We start from the raw sequence: 26,600 nt of genomic DNA on the forward strand, positions 1-26,600 counted from the left end.
TGAGGCAGAAGCAGGAGCCTGGATTTGGACCAGGGACAGAGTGAGGTCTGAGCTGGGGGCAGGGGGCTGTAAGGGAGCCCCAAGGCCATGCGGGGGGCCACGGGCACAAGCTTTGGGCAGCTGGGAGAAGGGACCAGGCCAGCAGTGACCCCAGGATGGCAGGATCCTTTTGGGAGACACCAAAGCCTGGGAGACCCCTTGTTCCCAGCCCGACCCCGCTCCTAGCGGTGCTCAGCTCGGGGGAGAAATTGCAAGGTCCTCCCTGGGCTGTGCCTGCGCCTGAGAGTCTGCGCCCAGTCCGTCTGTCCACCTGCCGGCCCATTCCCAGCCCAGCCGCCGGCTGCACTGCGCTACACCTTCCCGCTCCCCCCCCCGGCGTCTTGGTCATTTGGCCCCGGCGCATGGCTGGCCCTTGCCGAGCTGGGTTCGGCCCCGGCGTGCCTGAGGGGGCGTGAATCCAGCCTCCGAGTCAGCGTGTTATAGGCTCAGGCTGTTAGACCAGCACAGGGTCCCATGTGCAAACACCCCTGCCCTTTCTGGGGCAAGATACCCCGGGCTGCCCCAGTCTTTCTGCCCTTCCCCGACATGATCCCTGTGTCCCAGTCCTGCCACTTCGGGGGGAGCTGTGGGTCCCCGAGGCAGGGGGTCCAAGCCGGGTCTGGAGGGAGGGAGCTAGGCCATAAGGACATCAGAATTGCCATTTATGGGGTCAGACCCTGGGTGCGCCTTGCCCAGTCTCGTCCGCCGCACGGCAGCAGGGAGCGGAGGCTGGACGGCAGGGTGAGCGGTGGCCCCCCTGCTCCTCGTAGCCTCCAGCATTTAGGGGCTAGGAAGCTCTGGCTCAGAGGCCGTGCCCCTCGCTCCTGTGCTCGATAGCGCCCGAAGCCCTCTGTGCATGCGGCTGGACTCCCACCTTCCCCCACATCCTGTGGCAAGGAGTTCCACGCTGCAATGCCACGCCGGCTAAAATGAACTTCCTTGTGTTAGGTTTCCAATTTCCGGGTGGTTTCCAGTTCCTTTCTTATGGCTGCTGAGCCCCGAGGTCAGGGCTGGCGTTTGCATGGGAAGAGACTGGAGATGCTCTTACCAAGGCTTGGCTCCCAGCCGCTCCGAGGGGCTCCGTGGGGGTGACCAAAGCCTGGGGCTGCCCCTGCCCAGCCTGGGCCTTGCCTTTGCCTCCCCCCCACGGCTTCTGGCTTCCTTCTGGCCAGGCCCTGGGTAGCCGTGGAGGCTCCCCAGCCCGGCTCCTGCCCTTTGAAGTGCGAGCCTATCTCACCATGCAAATGCTCCCAGCGCTTGGCCCAATAAAAAGCCTTTTCCCCCCAGGGAGGTGCCTCTAGCGAAGGGCGAGGAGCAGCCCAGGTGAGAGGCGCAGCAGGCAGGCAGCAGCGCAGCAGCGTGCAGGGGAAGGGCGCAGCATGCGCGCAGCGCCCACGGGGGACCATGTATGTGGGCTACCTCTTGGATAAGGACTCTGCCATGTACCCCAGCCCTGCTCGGCCCCCCAGCCTGAGCCTGAGCCCGCAGAGCTACGCGCCCGCGCCCCCCCAGTACCCGGACTTCGCCAGCTACCACCATGTGCCAGGGATCCCCGGCGACCCCCAGCACAGCCAGCCCGCGGGCGCCTGGGGCTCTCCCTATGCCCCCAGCAAGGACGACTGGCATTCGTACGGGCCCTCGGCCGCCAGCCCGGCGCAGCTGGGCTTCGGCCCCCCGGATTTCAACCCCCTGCAGCCTCCCGGCTCCGGACTCCTCCCGCCGCCCATGCCGCAGCTGTCCCCCGGCGCGCAGAGGCGCACGCCCTTCGAGTGGATGAGGCGCAGCACCCCCAGCGGCAGCAGTGGCGGTAAGGCCCCCCCAGGCCCCCAGGCCTTGCCTGCTGGGCGCCCCGGGGCCAGCGGGGCTGGGCTAGGCTGGGCTTTTCTTGGCTGGCACTCACAGGTGTTGCAGAGGCCACTCGGCGCCCTGGCACTTGTTACCGGCTGGGTGCCTGTCCAGCCTGGCTCTCCCCGGTGCTGTCCTTGCGGCACCCTTTGGGAGAGGTCAGCGGGGCCGGGAGAGCAGGAGCTGGGTCCAGGGCCAAGGCCGGGGTGGAGCGTCCAGGCCCCCGGGCTCTTCGGGGGTTTCAAGGCACTTGGGATGGGCGGCCCCTCCTTGCCAGCAGAGCCAGGCGCTGTCCCGGCTGCAGCGCCGAGGCTGGGCTGCCCGGGCGGGTGCCCGCCAGGCTGGGCAGCGATGGGCGCGCAGGGGCGCAGATGCACGCGCAGAAGGGGCGTGCAGGGCCGGCTCCCCTGCTCCGAACTGGGGGAAGCTCCAGCCTGGGCCTGCGGGGTCCTGGCCCCGGCTGAACTCCTGACCTCTGCGGGGGGGTGGGAAAGTGGAAATATCTCTGGGGCAAGCGGCCAGTTCAAAGGCAGGGAGGCCTCCCAGGTAGTGCCCCCCTCCGGGCCTGCCCAAATCGGCCAGCGCTTTGCTTTGTCATGGAGATCTCGAGCTCATTGTCCTCACCCATTGTCCCAGGGGCACGGCCCTTTTGATGTGGGTCACACGGCCGGGCACTGCCCGGGGTCACTGCTGGCCCTGGGTGCTATGCCCGCCTCTGCTGCCTTGCCCCATCTCCAGCCCCTGCCCAGGCCACTCCATGCTCGCCTTGACCCTGGTGGGCACTGGCACGGCCAGCTCCTGGCCCCGCTAGCCTCGTCCAAGGGGACTGCAAGGACACGGTGGCATTGCTGGGAGATCGGCTCATGGCTGGGGGCACGGACAGGCCAGGCAGGGGTCGGCTGGGTGGAGGTTTATCCTCCTTTTCTCCCTCTCCTATTCCTTGCGGGTGTGAGGGTACCCAGGCTGGCCACATCCTGCTGGTATTAACAGGCACTGAGATGGGCAGCTCCCCCAAGGCAGGGGAACAGGATTTGGCCCCATTGTGCAGCCCGACCGGTTTCTCTGCCGAGCTGGGCGGTGGCTAGGGGAAAACATCCCTATTTCCCAGGCGCGAGGAGCCTCACGGCCAAAGATCCAGCCCCTGTCAGGCTCAAAGGAGAGAGACTCCTGCTGCTGTGCTGGGGGGCAGACGATGCTCCCTTTAGACTTACATGGGAGCGCAGCCAAGGACCCAGTCCTACAGACCTGCCAGGAAATTTCCCTGCACAGACGCACCTTGAATTAGCTGTCTTTCCCCATATGGGACCGGCTCCATCCCCCCTGTTCAGCCCCTTAAGCCCTCCTCGATTCCCCAGGCTATCTCCTGCTGCCACCTTTGCTCTGTGCGGTCCACCCTGCTTTCTCCTCTAGGAGTTACTATGCTTGGAAGCATTACAGCTTCCAAACTCCTTGTCCTGATGGGCCCTCTCATGGAGCACGGTATTCCTGGGTTGGGGTAAAAGCAGCAAGCGCGGGGCTAAAACTCTGCCTGGAAGTTGTCCTGAGTCTGTAGACGTCCAACCACTGATTGCAGCAGGAGCGGGGCGAGTTGGGAGAAGAGTTCCCTGCTCGAGGACAGTTTGCACAGTTGAATGTTAAGACTCTCCCACACTCAAGCACACGCTGTTCCCCGCTCGTGTTGTGAAACTGCGCCAGCCCGGCCGCCTCTGGCAGCAAAAGCACATGTTAGCAGCCTGTTTCCTCTGCAAAGGCTTTTTAAAGTTGGTTTCTAGACAAGTCGTGGGGATGCAGCCAAAGGGGTGCGGCTGTCTCTTTCTGCATGAAGTGCCAGACAAATCATTGCAGGCAGAGAAAGATAAAAATGTGCATCAGAAAACTGGAGGACTGGGAAATATTGGCTTTTTAAACAGAAATGTAATATAGGGCAGCTGGGCCGCACCCCGCAATGTGAGAGTGGTTTTGGTTACGCTGCACAGGACGGAAAAATATAACCTGGAAAAGGCAGATCTGGATTCAGGTCTTTCTTAGAGTAGCAGCCGCACAGACTGCCGCTGGAGGTGGTTCAAGCACCTACTGAACACCTTCAAAAGACATCTCTTGCTGGGATCCTGTGACCCCTGCTGACTTCCTGCCCTTGGGGCAGGGGCTGGACCCGATGATCTCCCGAGGTCCCTTCCAGGCCTCATGTCTATGAAATCTATGAAGCCTATTTTCCAACAAGCCCAGGCTCAGTCGCCATCCCCCTGAATAGCTGCGGGACTCTCGGCATTTTGGAAAAGCAGGTTGATACCAGGTTGTTCCCTTGGTCAGCACTCAAACCCCCAGTGGCTCCTGTTACATGTCTCTGGTTGAAAATCCAGGTGAATTCATGGGCAAGAGACACTTGGATGCGGGGCTTTTACCAGATGCATCGTTCTGGGGGTTTTACCAAATGCGTCACTGCTACAACGGGATCCTCCCAAGCTGGAAAGCCTTTCTGCTCCCCTCTCCCCGGGGATGGATGAGAGCCTCAGGAGCAGAGAGGTTGGACTGAGATGTGCTCAGGCTCTCACTGTGATTGAAGAGCTGCTTAATTGCTTATACAGTTTCCCAAAGCTTTGAACTTCCCCTGCGACGACGTTGCTGAGTGTCCCAGGCAGTCTACAATGTGATGGGGAGAGTGTGGACTGAGACCGGGGATAGGGGCATCTCCTGAATGCATCCTCGGCTGCACGGGGGGTGGGCAGAGGTGCCCGCGTGTTCCCGGGTGCAGTGAGGATCTGGTGCCATGCCCCTTGGCTGCTGTCTATACCCAAAAGTTGCACCACGTTAGCTGTACTGGGAACGCTGATGTTGCACAACCCTTCTGAAGTGGGCACGGCCATTGCACTAGGGCATAGGCACTTATACCGGAAACAGGAGACATCCCACCATTTTAAGCCACTTCTGCATTCACCCCAGAGGTTGCTCCGGCAGCACTAGTCGTACCCGCACTGACCTAGGGAACTTGGCACAACACCTGTGTGTGGGGGCCAAGCCCCCTTGCAGCAGGGCGGGCGCAGCCATGATAGCAGCTGCGGAGGTGGGTGAGACTGAAGGGTGGCAGCTGCAGCCCGGGATGTGCCCTGACGAGCCGATGGCGTTTCATCTGCCCCTTCCCCTCGTTGTGCCGCATAGCGCACAAGCCGATCGGTGCCTTCCTGCCTTTTCAGCGGCGCTCTGGGAGTGGGACTCGGGAAGCCTCTGCCATGAAAGGCTCCGCGCGAAATGCAATCATAGCAATCGCAATTAGATGATCACATAGTAAGAGCTCTAATTTAATTAGCTGCAAGCATAATTAGGGATGTGGAGGCTGTTCGGGATGTGGTTGCAGTGTCTCACGATGTATGCGGAGGCACGAGTTCAGCGGTTGCTATAGGCTCACACCAAAGGCTACCTTCATCAGCCCCGGTGTTCAGAGGTACCTGACCATCAAAGCTGGGGTGTCCAAGGCAAGGACACGGTACAAGGCACACTATGCCCGTTCCCAGCTGTTGGTTAGAGAAGCCGGCGCGCCTTAGCCATGCTAGCTTGTTGGGCCACGAGGCTTGGGCAGACCTTATAACTTAATTTTGATGCGTTTTATTCCTTGGCTAGAGCAGGGTCTGTGTGCTGTTCATGGTGGGTGAGGCCCTGCTCTCGTAGCTTGTTTCTTGGCTAATTTCTGCAGGGCGGAGCTGTCTCCCCGCTGCAAGCCGCAAGGCAAAACTTTGATGGGCGATGAACGCATCAGAGCATCGCCACCCGGGCCGCTGACTCCAGAGCCCGTGCGATGGGGGAGGAAGTGGTTCCTGTTCCCACTGAGGCTGGCCTTCTCCAAACTGCTTCCAGGTTTGGGAGCTTTAGGTTTGGGATCTTTTGCTCAGTCCTTCGAGGGGAGGGAAGCTCGAAGCACTTGATAAAGGAGAAAAGGAATCGACAAACATCTTCTCTGGGCGAACCTGCCGAAGAATTTTACACCAAGGGCTGCAATGAAGACAAAACAAGGGCTTGAAAGTGCCTCCGCTGGAGCTGAGTGAGGACTGGATTGAACGAATGGTAAAAAATATCATTAGTTGCTGGAGTTCATATCTCTTAGATTAAATGCACACAAAGTGCCGAATAAATCAACCACTGTCTCCTTGAATGCAAATCAAGAAATACCCCTGACCAGCTGCTGTGACTGCTTTAAAAAGGGGCAAGATACAGAAGCGGCGGTACATCTGCTGGACGTGTGGTTGGGTCCGGCTTTGACAGTCCTTCCTCAGGCCAGGCTCCCAGTGAAGCCAGCTCCCTTCGAGACTATCCCCAGTGAACCCAAAGGGATGTTCACCCAACGCGCTCGGAAATTGGCTTTGTATTCTCCGTCCTGGACGAGGCCACCACGTACGAAGCTGGCTTCAGTGGGGGTTTTGCCCGAGCGAGGACAGCAAGATGAGTCCCTGCAGAGCTGTGCGCTGGGAAATGATGGTGTGAAGTCTTAGCCCAGTCAATGGGGGCTGGAGTTCACTGGTGCCTGTCTCACCGCCTGCTCTCCGGTGGGATTTGTGTGCGTGCATGGAGGGTTTGCAGAGCTGGGTCCTTTCCTCCAAATGGACTTAAATCCTAAGGGCTTCCCCGCTACGGTCTGTTTTTTCAAGGCTGCAAGCGCTTTAGAAACCTCCTTTATGAAGCCGAGAATATGCCGGCCCGGAGGCAGGCTCGACACAGATAAGGGTGAAATTCTTAACTGAATTGTTTTATTGAAATCAATAAACTGGACATTAATCAGCTGGGATTGATTAACTACCTAACTGGCTGGAAGGGGAATAGGAAATTAAAAGGAGAGCATTTTCGCTATAAATATCACCAGTTTCATTATGGGGGCCATAAATCATAATACTTCAGAGGGCTACAAATTAAGCCTCCTGCTCTGTCTTGCCTTGAATAAACAGTCGCAGTCTGCAAGCTGCTGGGAAAGAGTTGTGCTAAGTCAGGCTCGGGCTGTAGCAACTTCAGGCACCGTACGAGTGGAGGGGGTTTCTGCAGATGCCCGATTCAAAGTCCAAAGCGGCTAATGATAACGAGCTCTCTCCTCCTGCATCATTCAGTGGGCTTAGCATCCTGCCTTAGAGGAGGCAACGGAGGCTAACTCTTCACATGCTTTGCCCCGGCCCGAAGCACCAAACCATATCCGGGCAGGAAACAATCTCCCTACCGCGCGAGCGCTTGGCAGGGCTCGAGGGGCAGGGGTGCTGGAGAGCCACGCGGCGTTCGAGCAAGCCGGAAACAGAACAGAAATAATTCCCGAGAAGGCATGCCCTCGTCCGACGGCCCTGCTTTTCCTGTCCGCAAAACCTGCGCAGGCAGAGCGCAGGGGTTGTTGCTCGTCGGCGGCCATGGGCAGGCGTCCTTGTGAATCCTGCCCCTGCGAAAAGCTTTGCCCAGAGCGCTCGCTTGCTAGTCAGATGCTGAAATGCAGCCGGCGCTGCTCAGCTGCAGAAGTCCCACGATTTATGTAGGTTGTCTCCATTTCGGTTGCATCGCTAACCAGCTTGGCAGGGTTTCGAGTATCCCCGCTCCCATTTGTGGAGGAATATTTGAGGCTAAGAGCCCACTTTTCGCAGCGGGGTTGCGGGAGGGAAGCCTGAGTACATGAATGCTGGTAGAAAGCCCGGCCGCAAGCACGATCAAATCCAAATGCCACGCATTGCAGCAGTTATTGCCCAAACGTTTCCCAAACCACGGGCCTGGTCCAGGGCTTATTCTTGAAACCTTGAGGAAAAAGGACAATTCCTTATTATCAAGGGGGCTTTGCTCTGCAAATATAGGCTTCTTGTAGAAGAGACGGTGTCGCAGACGTTCTTGGTGGCGGATTTTAAATTTTTTTATTTCTTACGATTGTACGTGTGAGAAGTCAATGCAGGTCTCCCAGCCAGGTAGGCAACGCATGATGTCAAAGTCCGTAACACGGTTAAACCAACTCATGCAGTGCACACGCACATACGTGTGCATAGATCACCCAGCCTCCCGTTTAAATGATTAACCCATAACCTGCTACTGGCCTCATTTGGGGCTTCTCTCCTGTCTTTTCTTCAAATTGACTTTCCTTGAACAGAAAAACAACCAAAAAAGGGCTTTCCTTGAACACTAAAGGCACCTACGTGACCAGCTCAGCCAGGTTAGACCACAGGATTAGCGCAGGGACCCTTAAACCTCACACCAGTGACGGACGTTCCTGCAGAGGGACCGTCAAGGCCACCCGCCCAGCGCTCTGTTAGCATTGCGATTTAATGGATGATAAGAGGACCCCATCCTACCCACCCCACTGTTACCCAGGAGTCGCTCCATGGGTCAACTCATTGAGGAATAACGTGAGTGGAGTCAGTCCTGATTTAGGTCTGCACCAAGGAGGAGGAAAATTAGGCTGTCTCCCGCATGCAACTGCGGCTTGGAGGGTGCAATCAAATAGCCCCAAATGTTGTAAACATGGGTTAAACTCTCCAGGGACCGTCTGCAAGCGCTTCCCACGAGACCAGCTTGCTACCGGCACTGCTCCAGCTCAGACGGGGGAGAGGATCCAGAGTGGCGCCGGGTGCGGGCAGCCAGGATCCACGGACCCGGTCGCATTGGCCCCTCCTTTGAAACCGGCACGCGTGACCAAGCCGCTCTGTTTGCTGCCACAACAAACCCCCAGGGTAGCTGCTCCCCGAGCAAGCCTGGTGCAACCGTGTGCCAGGAAAAAACCACCCGGTGAGCAAAGGGCTCTGCCTGTTGGTGTAGGGTGGGGCGCACGCCGCCTGCCCTTGGACACGTGGCCAAGGCCAGGTTGCAGCAGTGCCATCAACCTGGCATTAAGAGGGCATGGTGCTCAAACAGGGATTTGCGTGTGTGCCGGAGAGGGGGGTTAAGGAGAGATGGGGGACAAAAATCTCATGGCCGTTTTGCTTTGGTTGGGTTAAAGTCATCCCACGGAAAGGCGTGGAGGCAGAGAAACCAGGCTCTCCGCCCCGAGACCTGGCTTCTTCCTCATGCCCTGGGTTGCCCTTGGTGCAGGGGCACCAACCTGCAGGTTTCTGGGTCTGAGACCCGGCTCTGTAAACGGGTGGGATTCATAGCTCCGCGGGGAAAGCCGTAGGGGCTGCATGAAGCCAGGTCTTCCTTGTGCCCCTCTGCTCTGACCCCTGCTCCCCACCTCTGCATCGCGGGGCATTTCTGCTCCTTCCTCTCGTGCCAAGGGAGAACAGCTGAGCTCTTCCAGAACAAGAGAGATTCGTCATCTCTATGCAGGATCTGACCACGAAACCCTCAGGCCCTGTGGCACAGCTCACCATGCCGAACATTGCCAGCAGATCATGCCAGCTGTGCTAGCACAGCACTTGCAGGTTTTCCTCAAAAGCCGAAAAGTGGGGATGCTAGAGGAAATCCTCTTCGGTTGGCATCAGCGAAGGAGGGGTTGGTTGGATAACCCCCGTGGCAGCGTTTCTGGGGCCGACATAGAGGAGGAAATGCAAAGTTTTGGTTTTACCGGGAGCTTGCACACGTGAGTGGAAATGTGCATTTCCCCTGGGCTGGGCATGAAAGTCCAGCTGGAGCAAGCCTAGCGTTGGCTGGTGCTCGACAGTCTGCAGCAGGGGCTTTCTAAGCGTTCCTGCATCCACACCCACAACCTCCTCTTTCCCTTCAAAGAGACAGGATACAGCTCGCAGTGTTTCCTCGACTATCTTGTTTTTTGCGGCTGTCTTTCTTGCGGGGAGAGTCCAAGAGGGAGTGAACAAGGAATCCGATCCATTCAGATGGCGGAGAGGGCTTGCAAAACCCAGGTTGGTTCGTAGCCAGGTTAGCATCCCCCCTAAGGACCCTGTGTCCACAATACATTCAGCCCTCTCTCCCCTACGCAGCAGGTTTATTTAACACAGTCAGAAGGCAGGGTGGATTTGCGCCGAATAGACTCATTATATCAGAGCTGTGCTTTCATAAGCAGCAGGTTTACTTTGTCGGACGCTGTGAAGCGAGTGCAGGAAGCAGAGCATCTCAATAGAAGGAGACATGCAAGTACAAAGGGTGGAGAAGGGGCATGAAAAAGCAGGGGATGCTGCTGGGAGAGGCAAGGTGGGTAGGAGGGAGGAAAACAAAGCTATTAACTCACCAAGGGATGGAGGGGTTATATTCACTAGTCCAGGTAATGGGCTAAGAATCAGCGCCCATTCATTCCTCCGCGTAGGGATCCAGCGGAGGTACTGAGGGGCACTGTAGCCAGGGCATGGTGTATGCCATAAAGGAAAATGAATGAATCTGGGCTGTTATAATCCCTTTTTATTTCATACAAGCCAGGAAGCTGCCAGCTGAGGGCTCTGAAGTACGAGGGAGTATGTGCCCAGAGCACGGTGATAGGAAAAGCAGGGGCTAGAGCAGGGCATGGCCTGACAGATACGCCAACCTCTCTTTTGTTTAAGAAAAAGTGGATGAAATAGCGACCTGCCTGCCATTGCCTGCCTGCAGAATGGGTGTACTTTCTTTAGCCAGAGCACCCCGCTCATCGCCCACCCAGGGGTAAGAGGAGAGCATCTTCCCAATGCAGTCTCATTAACAAAATGAGGGATGTGAGCAACGTGTGTGGACTCCCTTTGATAGAAAGCTCTGGGGAAGTTCAAGGTCATACTGTGAAGGAGACCCTGGGCTCCCTGCCCCTTTACAGGCAGAGTGGGCCAGGAAACCATCACCATGGGGTTTTCCTGTCTGTGCTGTGAATGCTTGTTCATGGAGACGGGGCCGAGCCTCGCAACTTATTTCAGGGAAGGATAGGAAACAGCTTTTGATTGCTAGTGACCCGAGCCAGATTTGAACCATCAGTTTGGGGGCAAAAGGCTCTGTTTCACTGCCAGCTCCTTGTGCTGTTCAGTCCTCGGCCATTTGAATGATAAAGTCATCCTTGCCTGCGCTACTTTACAGAAGCTGATGGAAACAAGTTCATTATCGGCACCCCCCCACCCTCAGGGAGATGCTGCCAGTTCTTGGAAATGGTTGCATCCTAAGATGTTGCATCCGAAGTTGCACCCTTAAGAATTAGAGCTCCCTCCTCTCCAGTTCAGGGGGGCTGTTGGGAGCTGCGCTGGGTTATATGCTAAGGGGCTGGGGATCTTCCAGGTGAGACAACCTTACAGGACTTGACGAGCGGTGTGGGGTAAGCATGGCAGATGCAGCTGGTTTAAGAGGCCAGGAGGAGCTGTTGGAAGCATGGGTGCATACAACAGCCCCCCGGGGGTGCAGAGGACGGAGACCCTGCAGGGTCCAGGTGACTGAGCTCCTCCTTAGGACCCATGGTAAGGTTGCATTGAGTCTCGTTGCCCCAGCGTGCAGGCATGTCACCTCTGCATGCCTTGCCTGACCGTGCAGTTGTGCATCGCATCTCTGCTGCCATTTGGCAGCCTCTTGCTGCTTGGGTGCCGTGGGAAGGGATGAGCCGCACAACTCTGACACTGCCAGCTGGCAGGGACATCGGGCTATTCATACTGAGAAGGCAGGAGCGCACTGCGCTCTCCGCCTCTTTGGCATTTCTGCTGTTAACGACGTTGGTTTAATAATTGCCAGTCCCGTAATGTGATCTTCCCAGTGCTGCGTGTCTAAAGGCTCCCGCCTGGGGCTGTCAGTGAGGATGCCCTCCTAAGCCTTCTGCACCAGAGGCACAGGCCTCTCGCAGGGTAGCAGTAGTAGGCACAGCCACGAAGCACACAACGCAGGCTGCCTGATCCCATCTGCTTTTCTTTTCGCCACTGTTCCCAGGAGCGTGTCTGCACAGCAGTCCAGAGGTGGGACGGCAGCTTGTGCGCTGTCCTGAAACCAGCTGGATTAGCTCCTGCTAGATGCAAACTCAAAGCAACCTGGAGCTCAGAGAGCAGCTGGCCAGCTGACCCAGAGTCCCATGCAGGTTTGGCAGCCTGAACTGAGCTGTGTGCAGCTGCGGGCAACCTCGTATTAGGGCATGAGCTTGTTACCACCGCAGGTATGTCTACACGGTAGCAGCCACACCTGTGTCTGCAGGAAGACCCCCCCCCGTCCCCAGCAAAACGCTGCGGTACCCGTCCTCTCTGCGTGCGTCTGTGCTGCAGTCCTGCTGTCCGCGGTGCCTGTCTCGGTCGTGCCCAGGAGCTGCTGATGCTGCACCCTGTTCATCAGTAGTAGTGCTGAGCTCTTGAAGGTCATGTCCGCCCCGATAAGCTAACAAATCTGGGTCCCCTTTTCCGTTCGGCCTGCTCCTGCCCTCTCCTGTCACACTCCTGCCCGGTCATTTCCGCGGCAGTTTGGACTATGCTGAGGCAGAGCGATTTCCGCCATCCCCAGAACGTCCAGGTGCCGACGTCACACGACGCTGAACTTCACCCGAGCTGCCCTTGTCTTAACGTGCAGCCCCAAAGCCTTGAATCACTCTGTGCCAATGTGGGCCTTCAAGTCTTGTGGGCTTCCCAAACAGAATTGGGGTCAGGTTGAAGAGACAGGCTTGCAGATGGTGGCCACGCACGGTAGCGTTCTCCCAGTGCCTTGGCCAAATCCTAGTCTTTAGCCCCAACGGTGACTTGTGACTTCCCACTTTCCTCACTGACCCCTTGGAGAGGCTCTAGTCCAGAGCATGCAACAAAGGAGGCAGAAATCCTGGTTCCTTTTTTCTTTTCCTTCCCCTGCTTTGGAAGGAAGTAGTGACAAAGCCTGTCCTGTTTGGGGCCACAGGCTCTGCATGGGCTGGAGGGAGATGGGTTTGGGGAGTGATAGCTAGAAGTGCATGGCTTGGGTATAACGTGATGCCCCGTGCGTTGAAGCTAGTGCCTTATCTCCGGGAGGGTTATCACAGACAGAGCCTCTGCAGCTTCGTCTATGGGAAGGCACCGCAGCAGGTGGGGAACGGGGGCAGCCCAGCAGCTGGACCTACCCCTGCCATTACCATGCCATTGCCATGGGTGGGTGTCTCCCTGCATGGTGGCTCAGAAGTGACTCCTTCTTTGGTTTGCACAGGACATTAAAGTTATTCCCTTATCTAATCGGGGCTGAGGTGAGCACTATTAGGGTTATTCATTAACAAAGATAATGATACCCTCTCCCCATGCTGGCATTGGCCCTTTCTGAAATCCTGCCCCAAAGGGCTCCTCATGGCTGCTTGCCTGCCCATGTTGTGACAAGTTGGAGAAAAATTTAGCCCCCAAGATAGCCAGGATGCAGCGCTCACGGCTGGGTCACTCTCCAAGCAGAAGATCCCCTTGGATCCTGTGAGCACGGAGAGGGCCGGTGTTTTAGCACCACTGCCAAGGGCTTCTTCTGCTACGTGCCCAAGCCTGAACAGCGCTCGGGAAAGCGGTCGTGGAGATGTCTGGTGAGGCATCTGGGCTGCTCGCTACAGGGCACACTCGCCGTGGGTGGAAATAAAGGCTCTCAGTGTCCCCTGTTATAATTATAGTTTCTTCAAGTGGTTCAAAAGTGTCTTGAGGTGAAGCCTTTGGGGACCCAAGGATTTGGCATAGCAAGTTGCTTTTCTGTCCCAGGCACCGGCGGTTGGATTCAGTTCGGTTTGACTGAGGGCAATGAGATGGATTATCACCTTCATTGGAGTCTCTTGCTTTCAGTTGGGAGATAAGAGCCTCACACCCGAAGCACCTGCTGAAGTTGTGCCAGGCATTTTCTCTCTGGCTCTTATACCACACTCACTGCTGTGGTATCCAAGAGCTGGAAGCGAAGGTCTGCTTCTTAGGGCATGAGACAGTGGGCGCATCTACACGTCGGCATTTACTGCACAGTACCTGAAATCACTGGGTGCACGTCTGCACATGCACACCTGTACTGCGCAGTAAATATGATGACTTACCCTGACTTGAGTGTAAACTTGATACCTGCATCATGCAAGTATCAAATTTACTCCTGATTAGTTAATGTGCGTGTGGATGCCTTACTGCGCAGTAACACTGTGTGTGTGGACTGACTTGGGACTAACTTTAGTCACAAGTTAGACCACACACAGCATTAATGCACTTTAATGCCTGCACATGTAGGCGCTGGCCTATTCCTGCAGTAACTTACAGCACAGTGAATTTAAGCCAGTGTAAATGCACGTGTAGACATGCACAATTAGTTCCTTTCCTTTTACATAGACACAGGAACGTTGCGAGGACGTGGCTAGGTGTGTAACTCTGCATTTGCAATCAAGGTGGTTGAATCATTCACTGTGAATTACCCTTGGGTGCAAAATTGAGCATTTTGCCTGAGAATCATTTCCAACCCATTCCCAAAATGGGCACACATTGCTGGACATAGGAGGAATAATTTTGCATCTTTGGGTTGGTCGTGAGTTCTTGGCTTTGACTGCGCGCTACTCCGAGTGCAGCAGGGAGTCACTGGTCCCTGGACCAGTCCCCGGACCGCCATGGCCGCGTTTCATCGGCTTGACTGGTGGACTTAAACATCTGAAACCAAAGGAATTTGTTAACACCCAAGGGCAAACACCAAACAAAAAAGACAAGCGGCGAATACGGACTTGCAGAAGATGAATAATTCCAGTGAGAATTCATGGACCATTCAGATCTCCAAACTGTCTTGTCTCTGGACACTCAGATTTTTCTTTTTAAATCCTAGCTGACTTTCTTCTCTTTCCAGCACTGGTTCTTGCCAACACCCGTGTTCAAAGAGTTTTGTTTTAAAAGAGCAGGCATCTTTTAATTGTTTTGCCATCAACATGATGTCAAATGTTTCCTTTGAAAATATCTGTGATCACTGAGCAATAAGAAAAAAGAAAAAAGGAAGGTTTTCATGAGAAGCCACATTGGCATTGCCACAGGCTGAGGCAGAGATGGAGACGGCAGAGCGCTACATGAACTCTTGCTTTTGCACAGCTTTATTAGCTCCGCGGGAATCTCGGTGCTTATACATTCAGCAAGAGGCCGTCCCAGGTTTGGGAGCTCTGTCAAGGTCGCTTGTATGCTTCTGAGCACTTTGCTTCACCCTGCAGAGCTGATAAACTTGGACAGGATCTGTCCATTTGGAGCTCGTCATATCCGCCCGTGTCCCGAAAGAATGAGCAAATGTTTACACATGTCCGGACCCGGGCGGGGAAACAGCCCATCTCACTCGCTGCACCCACAGGGTTCATCATTTGAGGGCCTTACAGCAATTTGTGCTGCTTTCCCCCACAAACTGTGCCTTGGGGAGTTGTCCTCCTGGACATGATTGCTGTTGGCATGCAGAGGCCCAGGGGAACGTGCCCGGATCATCGCTCCTAGCTTCTCATTTACCCCCCAGTAATGTGTGCTCCTTTTCCAGCAGCTCGGCAGGTGCAGCAGTTTCAGTCTCCGTAGCTTGCAACTTCAAGCCGTAATTTTTTTTCTGTAGTCGCGTAGCCCGTAAGCAGCCAGTGGGATCCACCCTGGAGTCTGTGAAGAGCCTGGGCAAAAATCCCGTCGGGGTTGGACACCCGACGTGTCACTTTGCAGATGGAAGGAACCAATTTGGTAGACCTTGTGGGGTGGGAGAGAGGGGAAATCAAGATTTATTATGCAAACTATCTTCTTGCTTTAAGCATGGGGTTGCGACGGCACATCCGTGACATAAGGAGCGGTGGGGTTAATGCCGTCAGTGCTGGTGTCAAGCACTTGAGCAGGCTCCCTAGAGAAGCTGTGAAATCTCCATCCCTGCAGGTTGGGCAGACACTTGGCTGGGATGTTTTAGCCAGGGATGATCCTGCCTTGAGCAAGAGGCTGGGTCTCGGTGACCCTTCTAGCCCGACTTCCCCACGATCCTGCGTCTCTCTCCGTATTTATGCTCTTTTTTTGCACGGGCTCACACGTAGCGACCAGACAACTGGGTTTCAAAGTGTTTGCTCCTGCTGCCCACGAGGAGGAATTCGGAACAGAGCCAAGCGAGCAGCGCTGGGTCCTTGCTTTGGGTCTCTTCCACCATCCGGGCATGAAGAGCATCAATCACGTAGGTGTTTTCCATCAAGCGCGATGTAGTGACCACAGCAGTGGGAGTCAGGAGACTGGGGTTTGCTTCTGGCTGAGACCCAGGCGGCCGTCTTCAGAGAGGCGTCGGGAGGCTTAGCTGGCCGTTGCACGTTGCTTTGGGATCCGCTGTTGTTATTCGGCTGGAAATCAACTCCTGCCCCGTTCACACGGGTGATCCTGCAAACCCGTGTTCCCATTGACATGCCACGCCTGCCCATGGGGGATAAGCACGCCTCCCCATGGGCACAAACACACACTGCAGGCGCGTGCGAACACACCCACCTCTGCTTGCCCCACTCATGCACTTCAATGGTGTCCTCAGCCAGAGGCCTCGGAAGAGGCAACAAAAGCCCCTGGAGATGACATAGGAATGGAAATGCTGCTCTGGCGTGAATAGGAAGGCTGCTGCTTTTGTGTCAGGAGGGTCCTCGGGTCAAGTCCCAGCAGGATCAGCCACTTCATGCATGCACCGAGTCTAAGTCACACATGCACACAGACGTATGCACATATTTACATGTGCTTACACACACACACACACACATTCAGCTTGGTGGGAAACTGAAAGCAGGAAGCTAATTGCCCGGGCTGGGTTATTCATTAGAAACGCAGCTGCTTGGTGCCTGGACCCTTGGCCACCACCTGTTGTGGCTTCAGTTTCCCCCTTGTTTTCCCCGCCCCATCATAAATCACTCCATGGGGCCATGAGCCCCTTGGCCCTCACTGCCACTCCTGTCCCTCTGGCATCAGAGCTGTGACACGGATGTCTACCACGCATCCCATTGGGCCCAGCCCCGTTCTTTCCCCTCTCCAGATTAAGTAAGCAATTAAAAAATGTCCCCATTCAATCCAGATGGGAAAGGAGGGGCAAAACCCCACTCTGCTGGACTCCCACTACCCCCCAGTAGGGCTAATGCCACCCAGGGAGGGCTTGAAAGGGGCACCATGTTTTTCCCTCTTGAGGTGCCTCCCTCCGCAACTGTGCAGAGAGGTCAGACCAAGATGGGAAGCGATAGCAGTGCTTTCAGCCTGGCCAGGAGGACCGGACACAAGGGCCCACCCGTGTAAGGTCCCAACCGGCTGCAGAGGCGGCTGCACAAACATGTGAGTGGAGGACTGAGGGCCACCGAGTCGTCCCCCCTACGCCTCCATGCCGAGGTCCTCTGAAAGGAAGTGGCACCAGCCACCACCAGGCAGGAGGATCCATCTCTGAGCGTGGGCAAGTGATTATGTTGAAGCGGGTGAGCACACGCAGGGTAAATGCCCACCTGTCCGCGCTGCCCTAAGGGTAAGCAGGAACCGAACCGAGCGGAAACAGGGCTAAATTGCCTTGGATTACCATGCCCTTGCTGCAAGGTAGGAGTGGGCACTGCTCAGCTCCTGTGTGGTAAGACCCTGCCTGCTTTAATGCCCTGCAAGTTGCTTGCCCGCCAGATGCTCTAACAAAAAGCCTCCCTTTCTTGTTGCGGATTTACACTGGTGTCACTGGAACAGGGTTAGGCCCATGGCCTGCTAGCTTCAGGTCATCTCCTTTCCTCCATGCTGTCTCAAGACCAGGGGAGCCTCTGGAGGGTGACCAATACTGGCTCAAATCCTGTCTTTCTGCGCACTCTTGTAAAAAAGGAGCATCTCAGCTGAAAGCCATGGAGCCCTCTGGATGTGCCTCCATTGCTCCAGTCTCCTTGGCACGAGTTTAGGAAAAGTCGGTCACATCCATCTGTTATCCTTTGTTTTCTGGGAAAACAAGAGGACCGATTCCCAGTGCGAGAGGTGCTGACTATACAGATGAAAGCATCACCCCTTTTGCTCCTGACGGCCTGGAACAGACTTTACGTGTTGCCAGACACAAGACGGTTTGCTGTCTTCTCTCTGGGAGAGGAAATCATTAGCAAACTCCATGTGGGCATGAGCAGTCCTTCCTCTGAGCGGTTTTAAAATGACCGTGGGGAAGCCTCGACCCAAGCGCAATCACCCAAGGATGTAGGAAGATAAGTGCGGGGCCCGCTCGAGGCCTGGTGTGCATGTAGGGATGGCGTTTCCTTTCTCTGCATAAAGGTCTGTCTGTATAGAGGGACGCTGCTGTGTGTGACTCATTTGTCCGCGGGGACCCCAGTGGTCCTGTAGCGCTGAATGTCAGGCGGCCGCTGGGAGTCAGTTGGCTACAGATGTGGATTGCTCACACCTAGCTATTTATCTTGCAAAGCCCAGGTGCTGCTTTTCAGACCCCAGAATGATCTGCCAAAACCTTTGTACATGAGACCAATGGATGGATGATACCTCCTTTTCTTACCATTTTCTTTGCTGCGTGGGTCATACTTTGCAAAATCCCCCAGCATCTCCTACCAAGCTCGTTCCATTATTGTTTGTATTTTCACCCTTATTTTACACATACTGAAGTGGGATATAAGGAAGGGACTAGTGCAGAAAACCAGGATATCACCTCCCGCTTTTCTTTGACCATTAGGGAGGAAATCTCACGATATCGTGGAATTAGCTGCCTTAAAGACAGGTGTCAGAAGCAAAATCTGGGATCCACTGGGGGGTTTCAGTGCTTGTAGCTTCGTCTCTGCTTGGCTCTGTATCATGATTCGTGCTGCACCGGGTGTATTGTATATACCACTGCACTGCAGTCTATCTGCCATCTTTATAGCAAACCCATTGTCACCTGGCATAAGTTATTCCCAGTGCCCATTTCAGCTCCCATATCACTACCAGATCACACCTGCTGCTTCTCAAGGCCCCTCCTGAATCCTATCAAAACCAAACCAAAGACTTCCAAGCAAGCCCTTACTGGATCAAAAAAAAATCTGTGAATTCCTGATCAAGGAGAAATGCAAAACTCTCACTGGCGCCATCTTCCACCAGCTCAGCAAGCCTCTTCCCCTCCATTTTGCCTAACTAAACGCTGGGGCCAAGTGGTCAAAGGTTGATGAGGAATTGCTCATGCAGAAACGCACCCTGGTTTCTGTTACACAAACCCACGCTGGCAGGCACCGCTTGGATGCCAACCTTTGCCCCCGAGCGATGCTGCCCTCTTCAAGCAGCAGCAGTGCATGCTTGTTATAGCACCTGCCACGCTCAGCCCTTTCTCCATGTTCCTCCCCGGGCAGCTGCTAGCGAACATGGCTGTATTTCATACCCGGGCACATTGTGCACGGGCATCTCCAGGAGTCTGGGTGGGTACGTGGAAACAGAATTGGCCCTGTGGGTTTTTGGCCTGGTAAAATCATGGGGGCAGGGCTGCTACCTCCCACACCAAGGGTCTCCTCTCTTCTCTGTTATTATTTGCACCATAGTAGCAGGTCTACACTCAGCTGTGTCCGGGCCCTGTTGCACCGACCAGTGACCAAGTGTGCAGGAAGGCCAAGCCCCTGTCTTGAGTTTCTGTTCAGAGAAGAGAAGCTTAAGGTGGGACGTGCAGGATGAGAGGGACAAGTAACCTGACCAAGGCCAGTCAGCAGTTCAGTGGCAGAGACCAGACCAGCGCTGTGGTCTCCTGGCTCCCAGTCCTGTGCTCCCTCTATTACATGTCTCCTGCCTTGCATGCCTTTGGAGCTGGTTACTGCTCTCTTTCCGCTGCAGACTCCGGCTACCTTCCTTCCTTTCTTCAGTCGCCTGTCGCCAGCCAGCTCCCCGCTTCCAGCAGGTCCGCCTCTGCGGGGCTTGGGCCTGCTGGAATGGCTCGGACGGCTTCCCTTCAGCTTTGCTTGTGAAGGGGTGTGCCAGCGTGCCTGGCCTCTGGTCCCCAGGGCCTTGCAGTGGCCCCGCGCTCCCCTGCCTCTGCATATCCTCTTGTGTTGTGGCTAACTGGCGTTTCCTCCAGCAGCAGGCTGGGATCCGTAGCAATGCTCCCCTGCCATGGGGCTTGAAGGGACCCCAGCCCAGCCCCCTGCACAGATGCAGGATATGTTATCCCAAAGCCCTCTGGGAAGCCTCCAGGGAAGGGGACTTTCCAACTTGGCCAGGCAATGTTGCTCATCATCCAGGTTTGGGAGTTAGGAACTGTCCCCTGAGGTTTGATCTCATGCCCATAGGTCAGGTCCAAGTCTGTGTGCTCCTGCCTCTTCCCCATGCCAGTCTTTCCGAGGTTGAGATGGCAAACCCACCATCTCCTCCTCCCCCAAGGAGCTCTCCTTGCCCCTCATGCCCCCCTCACATGCCCTGTGCACCAGCCTCTCTGCCAGCAGCGTTGCCCAGACTCTCTCCAGCCTCTCTGCACCCACTTCTGTCTCCATGCCCTCACTCCAGCCAACCGCATCCTGCTTCCTGGTCTTTCCACTAGGCAAGACCCGAACGAAAGACAAGTACCGCGTGGTGTACTCGGACCACCAGCGCTTGGAGCTGGAGAAGGAGTTTCATTTCAGCCGCTACATCACCATCCGGCGCAAGGCAGAGCTGGCGGCTGCCTTGGGGCTCACCGAACGGCAGGTCAGTGCTGGGGCGAAGGGATCCTCCGACGCGGGCTGGGAAGAGCGCAGACAGCTGAGGGGCGGTGGAGGTCTGTGCCTGGGATGTTCAACCTGGCTGCTCCCAGTGGTCAGGCCCTTCGGGGACCCGTACGGACCAGCTCCTGTTTCTGGAGCTGTGCCCTCGGGCGATGCTGCGAGAGCTGGGACACCAGCAGGGCAGGTGGGGAGCGGGCGAGAGCTCGGTGGGAAGTGGGGAGTGGAGGCAGGTGCCCCGAGGCCAGGCCTGTTCAGTTTAGAAAAGAGATGCTCGAGCGGGGACAGGAGAAGGGTTTCGTGGCGAAGAGCAAGTCACTGGGGATCTCTTCTTGACTCTCACCAGACAGGAAGGAGGGGTCACAACATGGAACGAGCATGTCGTGAGTTTAAAGCAAACACGAGAAAGTCCTTTTTCACTTGGCGTGTCATTAAAGGGTGGCACTTGTTGCCTCCAGATGTGGGGGGAAGCTGAGAGTTTCCCAAAGGGGTTGGACACAGGCGTGGAGGGAAGGGGCGTAGGTCGCTATTGAGCAGGGGAGTTTCTGAGACCCTAAATGCAGAGCTGCAAGGGAGAGAGGAGCAGGGGAAAACCCCTGCCCAGACCCCGCTCACTATGGGGCGCAGAGACTGGGCAGGGTGCACCTAGGGGCTGACCCGGTCCATGGTCCGTACGCTCGTCTGCAAATACCAACCCTTCACACTGCCGCCCTCCACCTGCCCCTACCCCATCCCGTGACTTTTCTGTCCCTTTGGGGCTCCGCCAACCCCTCTCCCCGCTACCCCGCTCGCCTTATCCATCGCGCTCTCGTCTCCCCAGGTGAAAATCTGGTTCCAGAACCGGCGAGCCAAGGAGAGGAAGGTGAACAAGAAGAAGATGCAGCAGCAAACGCAGCCCGCCAGCACCACGACGCCCACCCCGCCGGCCGTTGGCACCCCGGGCCCCATCGCCGGCATCTGCAGCAGCACCACCGGCCTGATCTCGTCGTCGCCGCTGGCTATCAAGGAAGAGTTCCTGCCTTAACCCGGCTGCTCCAGACTCAGACGCCAGCCCCCTGCGGCCAAACGGCGCTCGAGAGCGGCCACCCCTTCACCGAGGCATGCCGCGGCGGGGCCTGAGCCAGCCGAGGGGGCCCCCGCTGCAGAAGCGTCGTGGGCTCAGTTCTCTGTATAGACCCAGTAGGTTAGTGACTGTTGCTCTGTTTTAGGAAACACAGCCTGATCCGGCCGCCCATATTTATATAACGAAGAAGCAAGACAGCAGGGTAGCGTGGCGGGTGGGAGGGAAGGTCGGGGGGCTCCCCTATCAGCGGCGCTGCCTGTCTCCTGGGTAAAAGGGCCCCGGGGGTAGCTCTCAAAGGGCTGAACCGAAAATCCCAGCAAAAATGTACTGTCGGGAAGCAGCTTTCCTGGGCCCTGGGAACGCACCGGGGTTTGGAGGGAAGGGCAGGATTGAAGGGACAAGCCCCATGCTGGTGCCCGGCGGGGGACCAGAAGCCCTCCTTTCCATAAGAGGCTTCTAGCACCAGAAGTAGCCGGCCCATCTGCCCCCCGCAACACACGGGTCCCCCACAGCCCTTGCTCCTCACCCTCGCTGCCTGTCTACGGGCTCCCACCCACGCTGCCCTGCCGATGCTATCCAGCCTGGGCATCCTCCTGAGCACATGGCGAGGGTGCTCGGTTGTACACTGTGGCTCCCCGTCTCCCAGCAAACTCATTGCCCTCGTTGCTCCAGTGAAACAAGGTCTCAGCGGTGAAGGCACGAAGCCTGGGTCCTCCAGCCACGCGAAGAGGAGATTGCAAGCTGTTGCCCACGTGGAAACAACCCGCTGTGGGTGTGAGCTGGAGGGGAAGGGAACGTGCCACTGGTAGCTCTTTTATGCCTAAAGGGGCCTTTCAATGCAGAGGCTACAAAAACCCTCCCATCAAAACAGCCTGAACTTCCAGGAGAATTAGATATCCAGAAGAACATCTGTAATTGGGACAGGGCTTAACGGCAGGGCAGAACGACCCGCTGATGCAGGGGGCTGGGGGAGTCACGGCTGGCACCCGTGCGACTGGGCAAGTTCAGAGCAGGGCTGTGACGCGAGGCTGGGATTGACCTGTTGTGGTCCCGGAGCTGGTCGAGGCCACAGAGCTCTGCCAGCTTGCGGGGGAAATGAAGTGCCACGGGGACGCGTGCTGGGACTTGGTGGCACTTTTCCGGGGCATGACAGCATCCACAGCTGCTGCATTTAGTCTGTACAGAACCAGCCTGGGACCCGAGAGGGCATTCATGTCGTATGGAGAAGAGCACAGCAAGAGCCCTGCGTGCACGATGCTCTGTGACTGTGTTGGACGAGTGGCGGGTCCCCAGAAAGCATGGTGTTCTTTTCCTGAGCTCCCCTGTTGCTTGCTACAAAGCCCCCAGAGCCTGCCACTCACCCGCGCTGTGGTCCGGGGGCGTGGGGGCCCTTTATTAAACCATTAAGACCGAGGTCTGGCGTGGACTTGTGTGTTGGGAGGAACCTGGGCACAGGGAGGTCACCCAGGCTGGGGACAACCCTTGCGGGTCCACAACCGGCCTGATGGGCTCCACTTCCCCTGCTCCCACGTGCCAGCTTGGGGAGGGTGTCCCTGCATTTGTAGCTGTCATTTTGCCCCCTTGAAACCCTGGCAGTCAGTGCAACTTAGAGCAACCCTTAGGAAGGAGAGGAGCCAACATTAGTCAGCAACGCAACCTCGGCTGCATTGTGCGTTCCTGAGCTATTGCTGTGAATATGGGCTTGAGCACAGAGGTAAAAATGTAGCGGCCTTTTTGGGTGCAATGCCTGAGGTCTAATGCAGAAGGAAATGGGCTCTCCAAATCTGTCCTGCCCTGCCACACCCTGATTTCGGTGGAAAACCTAGCGTGGAGTCCTCTGCGGTCATCCCTTGGGTTGGTGGAGGCTCGGACAAGCTCCCACAGAGGAAGGACTGGTGGAGACCCGCTTTGTAGCCCTCTAACACACCCACACATTTGTTGCTGGGGGTGGCAGGAGGCTGGGGGCTCCAGGAGGTGGTGGTGAATGCCACAACGGTGGCCCTGACCTTCCAGCCCAGAAAGCAAAGGGGTTGAGCAGGAGACCGAGATCTCCATGAGGGCTTCAGAGGGCACCTCTCCTGCCTCCGAGCATTGAGAAGCTTCTGCCTGGCCAGACGTGAGCCCTTCGTCCCATCCCAGAGGCAGATGTGTCTCTCTCCCTGCTGCTTCCAGAGGTGAAGGCCCTTCAGGGATATTTGCTCAGGGTTTTGGCTCAGTTTTTTGTATATACAATGTGGAATCTTTTTTAAAGAAATCTTTACAATAAAGATTGGCAAGAAACCCACCTGCGAGGACCGCGTTGCTCTCCATAGACGCAAAAGGCTCGGTCAACGGTCCTCTCCGACCTAGGGCAGGTCGGCTTCCCCATGCAACAGCACGCGGGGGCGGAAATCCTGCTCCAGGTGGCTGATGCCCCCTCTCCATCTGCAGCCTGAGGGAAGGAGAGGGCAGGGACGCGGGAGTCATGCTCAAGCCGGCGGGTCGGGTGGGCAGAGGTGCAAAGACACGTCATTGTGGAGGGCAGACAGGAGGCAGGGAGGGAGCGGGGGTAGAAAGGAGAGTGGTTTTCGGGCCACAGATGTGGATATCAGGGGGCCAATGCAGCCGGCACGCAGGGGAGAGGGAGCCCAGCTCTTCGTGGCTACAAGGTTCGGGTCTGGAAGGGTGCGGGCAATCCTGTGCACATGGACCAGCCCCTGGCAGGGACACGGGGAGGCACAGACACCTCCTCAGCGGGATTGCCCGGGTCACTAACCTGAGCATGGGGCAGATGAGGGGCTGCATGCACAAGGCGGGTGTTAGGCCGTGCGTGTGCACCGGCGGGCATGCATGTGTGCGTGCCCACGTGCTGAGCGTGAGCCAGGGGCCCTGGTGGAGGGGGCCCAGGGCTGGGGGGGAAGGGGTGAGGTGAGCACGGGGGGGGAGACGAGATGCATCTGCCACGCTGACAGGATGAAATTCCGGCTGATACTGTATCAGGCCCGGCCTGTTTGCACAGCAGGGTAAAAGTCCACGGGGCTGCGAGCTGCGCCCTTGGGTCCCTGCCGTGGTGCGTGTCAGCAGCAGCAGGCGCTGTCGGGAACGGGCAGTAAATGCACCCGCATGCCCTGCTGCCTCCCGCGAGCTCCCCCGCCTTACCTGGGCTAGGAGTGCACCCGTCAGGCTCGCGGGCTGGGGCAGGACCGGTCGGCGGGGAGCAATTTGATTTACAGCCTGGAGCTGAGCTCTCCTGCCCAAGGCTGTCCCCCGTCCAGGTGCCACGCGCTGGTCACAGCGATGGTGGGAGCGGTGGCAGGGGCAGGGGCTCCCAGCTCCGTGTGCTGCTGGACGCAGATGGAGCTCTGGGTTGGCTTGGAGTAGCGCGGCTCCCCTACGCCCGAGTGCACACGTATGCACACACGCGTGCAGGTGTGTGAATGCACGTGCCCATGCCTACATGTATTTCCACATTGCAGGCTTCGGAGCAACAGGAGCTCCTCTGTGCTCTTCTCAGTGTCTCCTCGATCTCAACACCTCACTGCTGCCAGGGGCCTGGCTTTAGCCAAGGCATCCCCAAGCCGACAAGGAGCCCCGACCACAGCCGTCCGCACAACAGAACCTGTGTCGGATCGGCTCCTTGCAGAGCAGAGACCCACGTCTTCGAACAGGAGGCTCCCCTCCAGCTGCTGGGACAGCTGGGACAGACACCCAGGGGCTCTGGATGCTCCTGCTAGGTTTTCAGCTCTTTGGGGCAGACAATTTGACCTTGTGCCTTCTCTAAGGGTGGCTCCAACTCCCACGTTGGCTCTTTAGTGGGGTTGCAGAGGAGGCTGAAACTCTCCTTTGCAGCTCTGACAAGGACGGGTGACGGATTTAGATGCATTGCTTCCTCCGTCCTCTCCGGCTTTGCGTGCAGCGCTCTTGGAGGAGTTGCAGTCGCCTGGTAGAGGAGAGCCGCACGCACCGTGCTCTCTCTCACGCAGGCTTTGCTTTGGTTTTCCTTGGCCATTATGATCATTTCCCCCCTCTCATCTCAGACTGAATGTATCAAGTCCACCTCTACTGGCCTTTGAACATGGATGCAAGATAATGCATCCACGCTTTTGAACTGCTCCAGCTCCTGCCGTAGGGGCGACGGTGCTATGCCAGACCTCTGCTGATGGAGTTGCATCTCCTGGGAGCTGGGGCTGGTCTCCCAGGGCAATTTCTTGGCAGAACAATTCAGGTAGTATTTTCTCTCTGCAGGTAATGTGGACATAACTCCTGAGTGGGCTCTTTTATCCTCACACACTTGAGTCTTTTCCTGCATAATGATACTGCTTTCAAGACAATGTAAGCTAAAAGGCATTCTTGTTTCCAAACCAGAGTCCACATGGGGATTTATATCAGTGCAACCATAGCTATTTAATTGCCTAGGTGTAGTCCTGCCAGGAAAATTTCCCCGTGTCGAGTACAAGACTGTAGCTTGATGTCCGGACAGCTGATGTGGCTTTGTTTGCAGTGAGGTACGTGCTCCGGCGACCTTGCGCGAGGGTAGTTTTCATAACCACATGGCAGCTTCTTCCCTCTTGCGTGCTTGTCCCTGAAATGCAAACAAAGCATCAGGGCACTGAATAGCAAGGGTGGGGCTGTGATGGCAACGGGTGGCAGAGACAGTGCCCTCGTGGGGACAGGTGACAAGCCACTTGGCTGAGCAGGTGCGGGGAACAGCCACGCTGACCTTCACCGAGGATCTCGGCCCGCAACTGCGAGCAACGGGCAGGACACGCGTGCCCTGTGCATCCCTGTCACCTCTGGCCTTGTTGCTGTCCCCAGATGTTCTTTTTTTTTTTTTTTTTTTCCATGCAAGTGAGGGTGGGGACATTCAGCGGGGTCCTACAGCCATGGACCCTTGGCAGCCAGGAGCCCTTCTGCCACTGTGACTTCTCAGTTAGGGAAAGGATTTATCCAGGCCAGCAGCTGCCCTCCACCACGTAGCCAGATCGGCAAAGCTATAGGGGCAGCAGCCCCATAACGCAGACAGGCCTTAACACTCATGCAGCTGAGATGCCCCCTCCACTTCACCCCGGGGGAAGAAGGGCCTGGACAACACGAGGAGCTGCCCAGAGGGAAAGTGTCCAGAGCAGGGCGTTGACCCAGAAGCTGGGAAGGGCTGCGGGGCCGACATCCCCTGAGCACAAGCCACTGGCTTCACATGCCCTGCAAACAGAGCCGAGGTCCAGGCCAGGGCCGCGTGGCCCTGGCCTGGCCGCCGAGCCGCAGCTGGCTGGGATTTCGCTG

The 26,600-nt window shown here is 56.7% G+C and overlaps 1 protein-coding gene across 1 annotated transcript; it reads left to right on the top strand.

The window, feature by feature from the left end:
- Positions 1-1,443: 1,443 nt before the first annotated feature.
- CDX1 (caudal type homeobox 1) lies at positions 1,444-21,502 on the top strand. Its single transcript, XM_019535222.1, has 4 exons — positions 1,444-1,846; positions 4,641-4,646; positions 20,119-20,264; positions 21,099-21,502. The coding sequence occupies exons 1-4, from the start codon at positions 1,444-1,446 to the stop codon at positions 21,300-21,302; spliced, it is 759 nt and encodes a 252-aa protein (XP_019390767.1). The 3' UTR covers positions 21,303-21,502.
- The last annotated feature ends 5,098 nt before the right edge of the window (positions 21,503-26,600 follow it).

This window comes from Crocodylus porosus, unplaced genomic scaffold (assembly GCF_001723895.1).
Source record: "Crocodylus porosus isolate Cpor-Errol unplaced genomic scaffold, CroPor_comp1, whole genome shotgun sequence".
Classification (NCBI taxonomy): domain Eukaryota; kingdom Metazoa; phylum Chordata; order Crocodylia; family Crocodylidae; genus Crocodylus; species Crocodylus porosus.